This window comes from Homalodisca vitripennis, unplaced genomic scaffold (assembly GCF_021130785.1).
Source record: "Homalodisca vitripennis isolate AUS2020 unplaced genomic scaffold, UT_GWSS_2.1 ScUCBcl_5005;HRSCAF=11507, whole genome shotgun sequence".
Taxonomy (NCBI): Eukaryota; Metazoa; Arthropoda; class Insecta; order Hemiptera; family Cicadellidae; genus Homalodisca; species Homalodisca vitripennis.
The window spans coordinates 8779-14620 of NW_025781124.1; the positions used below are offsets into that span (position 1 = coordinate 8779).

At 33.9% G+C, this 5842-nt stretch overlaps 1 protein-coding gene across 1 annotated transcript; it reads right to left on the reverse strand.

Moving 5' to 3' along the window:
* Window positions 1-4199: 4199 nt before the first annotated feature.
* Window positions 4200-4877, reverse strand: LOC124373184. The gene has a single exon (XM_046831585.1). It carries the CDS (start codon window positions 4875-4877, stop codon window positions 4200-4202), a length of 678 nt encoding a protein of 225 aa, XP_046687541.1.
* Window positions 4878-5842: the final 965 nt, after the last annotated feature.

Below are 5842 nucleotides of genomic sequence, written 5' to 3' on the forward strand. Positions count from 1 at the left end.
TTATTGGTAATGGTGCATGTAAGTTGATATGATTTGGCTCAGCGCTACATTTAACTTTTGGGTAAACGTGATAGCAATGAGGAAATAAGAGAGTAAATATATTTGCAAACAACAGTACAAAATTTATGAATGTTGAGTTCATTTCTAGTTTCACTTTCCTTTTATTTCAGCGACTTGTATCTGACGTTATCTCAGACTCCAAAACCTCCTACCATATCTACGTTATGTGTAGAAAACGCAGTTGCTTCACTGTGCTTACATATCGTATCATAAACATCTTAGTGCACTCAGTTGTGCACCTGATAAGACAATGGAACGGCCACTTCGCCTATTTATAGGTGTGTCTGATGTCGAAACGATGTAAAGGTTTGTTTTGAGCTTCCTCGTTGCCGACTTTCTTTGGATCTCTTTCAGTCAAAACGTGACTCCAGATTACAGGAATATAGTCTGAGAAAGCTACATTCAAATTGAATCAAAACTTTCCCACCTTAAACCTTTCCTGGCTACGTTATTGTGTAATACGGTTTTTATTAAAGCAATTTAAGTTATCAATCACAGCATACACTACTCGATAAGCGTAGATAGCTCAGATAGATACAACGAATAATTAATAACCTTTAACAAGCAAAACGTACGTTTGGCACCGAATGTAAACAGACTGAAATACCCAGTAGGGATCACTTCTGGCTGGTTTATACCTACCAGTTGAACCCACCACTGGGCACAGCAAAAAACCGATGTGCCACTTCAATCTGGGGCCCCACTTTATGGATGTCCAGTAGCGGCACATCACTATACCGCAAATGTTGAGATTCTGGGGTTCATGGGCAATTCGATAGGTCTAATCTACTGTGGAAGATGACTGTTGGAGTTGGTGGGGTTTGTTCCCTTACCTCAGAGGTTCTTGTTAACCTCAACAAGGGTGTGCCACCCCCTGCCTACTTTGACTGTAGAGGCTCGTTCAGAGCTGGCCTCCCCTTCTTCTCTCCAGGATGGCTTTGAGATGTAGTGCCCTAATTCTTCCTCATGGATCTCGAAAGGAGGCGGCCCCTACTCCATAACCTTACCCATCCTGAATATCCTATCACTTCCGGAAGCAGCGCAAAGGTTCTTACAGGACTAAGTGCAATTTTTTAAAGCTTCTTGTCCTAAGAAAAAAAAAAAAAAAAACTTTCAAAGAAGTTGAACACCCGTACTCACAGAACTAATTGTGTCTTCCAGATCTATATACTGTAGGATGTACGATTATACACAATTAGATATATTATGCACGCAAATATCAAATACGATCAAGACGCTAGGAGAAAACAAAGAACTCTGCAAAACCAAGGCTGGAGTGAAAATACGTCTGCACATGCATTAAACTGATATAAATTTACATTATGAAACATTAAAGCCACAGCTTCCAAATCTGAAGGATCAAGTAAAAGTAGTGTACACGTATTAAAAATACAAGTATAATACATACTCATATAAACAATATGGTTTTGAGGTATCTATCGTGTAATTTATTAAGAGAATGAAGGAGGACGTAGCAAAATGAAAGCGTGTTTTAAAAAGACAAAGTCCTTTATGTCCAATGGTAATAGTAAGATTAATGTTATCTTTAAAGTGTATCTATTCTATACTCATACATAATAAGAAATTTTAAACAGTTCATATAGTTAAATAAGGTTATTTACATAAAAATATACATTAGGGAACTGGGTATGTTTATGGGCTGGTGTTATACATTTCATGATGAAGATATGTGTAGTATGTAAATGAAATTCTAAAACATCTTTACGGAAAAATAAAATAAATTAAAATGTTTATTCCTGTATTTTTTGTAAATATGGATGCGCTACAGAAGTTGCTTGCTTCTGAAACCCAATATAAAATAAAATTGTATTAGAAACTATATTGGTTTTAAATTAAGCTTGTCTGATTTGTCATGTCAATCAAGCATTCTTCGAGCAGTAAACACCAATATTCAGAGTGCTTGAGGACACTTGCCATCTATGTTGTTTGTTTAGCAAACATCTGTTTGTATTGGTCGTGCTCCACAATAATATTCCACACATATAAATGTACAAAAAGCATCATTATTTATACTTAATTTACTTTTTAAAGGAGTGATATGAATTTTTTTATTTCAAAATTAGGCAATTTGCATATTTTTAAATATAAGTTAAAAATTAATTTCTTTCAGATAACTCGTTAGTATTATCATTTTTTCTTCAGCTGATTTTTTTATTTGTAAAATTGTCTTCTCTAAATGCAAGAGGAGGGTTAATCGTATGTATTTTGCTTTATTTTATATCATTCAAAAACCAATCTTTTATTTAAACATTTCAAGGACTTGAAAACTTGAAAAGTCAAACACTTTTTGCTGAAAACCGGTGGGCCAGCAGGCTTTGACTTTTAAAGAAGCAATAAAAATTCCATAACTCAGAGTGAAAACAATGAAACGTTTACATACATGCCTATCTCTTACGTCATTGAATTTCGGCTAAAAGAAGATTAAAAATTTAACGAGGGCACAACACTTCACACTCTTGTAATTATTCAACTGTTAGAGATATGCAGTCAATGTAAACTATTTGTAACTAGAGGGTAAAATTTACCGTTCAGATGAGTAATCCTTACCTATTGGATCTCTTAATTGAAGGATTTGAGCAATAGGCTCTGGCTTCAAACTCCAACATAAACATCATTTCATTCGCCTTACCATGAAGAAGTTCCACAACATACTCCCCTTTTTGGACGTGTGCGTAATAAGAAATAGGGACCTCTTTAAGAGAAGACTTTATTGTAAGAAAATCACACCTATATATATATATATATATATATATATACATTAAATTGTATAAATGGCAAATAGCCTTATTTAATTTCAATAAATATTGAAATAAAATAAGGCTATTGCCATTTATACAATTTTAATGTAAATAAAAGTCGTTTGACAGGTATTTGTTCTTCTGATCATATGTTAGTTTGCTTATTTAAACGCATATGTGACAGATACGGCCAAATACTAAATAATTGAATCGGAAAAAGTAAGCGCTCTGTGGTTGTAATGGTAGCACATTCACCCGGCGGGTTCGACTCCCGGCGGAGCAAGTACTTTTTGCGATTCAATGTTTATTTAAATTATATTATATATTATATATATAATTTATACACAGCTTATATATATATATATATATATATATATATATAAATTTTAATCTAAACATCAACATTATATCAAACTAGTAGCATTACTTAGAGTAAAAAGCTTGTGCTTTGAAATGAAAAACGTTGAATCGGATCTTTGAAAACGGATACGCTTAGTCTGTCATAAAAAAGTGCACAAGAAACCATCGAATAAAATTCAATATATATGTATTTCTGGAATATACCCTCACAAAAAAAGTTAATTAACTTTTGCACGTACCTGATAGATCCAGGGTAATTCTCATTTAAAAATTTGTGTAATTTTAATGTAGAAGGCACACTAAAAGTGTGTTAATATTTATGTAAATCATTGATAATATAAAGGAGCAACTCTTCTCTATAAACGAGGGATCTACATGAGTTAAAATATGAAATAATATCAATTTCCTTTAAAATACTTTTCCTTTAATATAGTTTCAAATACTTTTATTTATTTATTTTTTTCCAACGGCCGTTACAATTTTATTGAGTAAATCAATACAATACAATGATTGACAAAGCAATTATTCAGTCAATAACTTTTAGAAATGAATTAACAATAGCAAAAATAGATTAACAATTAAATAAATAAGTTGAGATTGAAAACGAAATTACATAATCCTTGGGTTACCCCCAAACAAAAATGATTTACAAAACGATTTCTAGCAAAATAAATACGATTTGATACGTGAAATCCCTAATATCTAATGTACATGCATTCCAACAATCCAAAGATGAGATTACTTAAATGGTTGTTTAATAAATTAGTTGAGTTCACAGCGAGAAAACTACCCTACGATCTCCCAAAAACAAAAATGTAATATATAGGCAATCCTTAAAAAAATTAATACTATACTAATACATGCAATGGAGTCTATATAATTTAGTGCATTTCTGACAATAAAAAAAGACTGTGCGATCGATTACATAAACCATGCAGTCTAAAATGAATTCTCTGGTAAGTAACAGATTTGGCATATAAACTACTACTCGCTCACTGAGGAATTTTCATAACTTTCTTCCTAAATGCTGGGAGAGAAGAGTTGAAGAAATCTACCGAGCTGGAGATAGTGCAGCCGACTCTCCGGATTCTGGCCAAAGGAGCAGCTCCAGTCGTAGGAGGTAGGATGGTGTTTTCTCCAGAACAGCTCTTGAGATCTTGTACCGGATGGAACACGAAAATTAGTCTTCTGGAGCAATTCAGGACATTTAATTACATCATTGATCAACTTGAAGAGGAACAGTGCATCTTGCAGCTTCCGGCGGACCACTAGTGGAGATATTTGGAGCTCCTTCGACATTAAATTGACTGGGACCTCACGATAATTCATACCCTGACGCACTCCCACCATTCTGACGAATTTATCTTGGATTTTTTGTAAGTCTGAGATTAAACCAGTGCGATAAGGAGACCAGACGGCTGCAGAGAATTCCAGGACCTGTCTGACCAGAGCAAAATACAACAGTTTAAGAGCTATTTGGCTGGTTAGCCCTCTAGTTGATCTCAGTATATATCCCAAGAGACGGTTGGCTCTAGCACAGATATCCTGAACATGTATGTCCGAAGATAGAGTTTGCGTTAGTGTTACTCCGAGATCCCTGACATAAGTAACTCTTTGTATGTGTAGATCTAAGAGGGAATAACTAAAAAAGATCGGGTTCTTGCTCCTTGTGCAGGTAATGACGTTGCATTTCTTCATGTTGATAACCACTGAGTTTTAATTTCACTGTTAATGTATTTTGTTGATAATATACTATTTAGGACTTTTGAGGAGAAAGTCTGGGAAATCTCTATGTCCTTGTAATAACCGAGTGGTGACAGATCAAGGGATCAATACAAGCACTACGTAAATACTCCGAGCCAGTAACAATCTCCTTGTCTTCAGGTCCAGGCGATGTTGTTGTTGTTTTCAGAGTGCCAAGCCGTTTCCAAATTGTTTATAACAACTATAAACGATGAGATAGTACTCTATAAGCCAGTTTGTGATAACCACCACGCTAAATAAGACCCACTATACTTGATGACCACTTCTAGGGTAATTAAGTTTAAATACAGATAGATTAATACTACTTGATTTGCGCAACTAAATGCCAATTAAGCCTCAAATTTGATTAATGGTTGGCTAACATTTCTGATTGTTTTCTCGTATTTAGAGTGAGTAAAATCCTTATTTACTCTTACCAAGCGTTTTAAATAAGAAAAAAATCCAATCGCTATAGTAAAATATTCAGTATGTTCACAGTGAAGCAAGAAAACAAATGCTTGTGCAAAATTTATTTAATATATCGTACAATTTGTATCGCCAAAACCAAATTCAAAAGTAATTTTAGAATACACTTTAATGGGGTCTTAATTTATTTTAAATAATTCAAAGTTGATTTAAAAACTCAATAACGTAAGAAAGTTGCAAAAACGTTATTAAAAGAATGTTCTACATTTTAAGTATCTGTACCATTAGAGGATACATGATATTTGGGGATATTTACTGCGAAACTATACAAATCCGTATCTTTATTCAAAATCACAACGTCTATTCAATATACTTATCAGTTTAAATTACATAGAGAGTGGGAGGTAAAGGGTTATCGGGGGAGACTCGAAACAGATTAGGAATCTTGCCGACACAGTGTACGTGCATAGATGGCAGATCACCTCAGGAACAGA

Coding starts and splice junctions, on each gene's coding strand:
- LOC124373184 (XM_046831585.1), bottom strand. CDS start 4,877: ATGAAGAAATGCAACGTCATTACCTGCACAAGGAGCAAGAACCCGATC.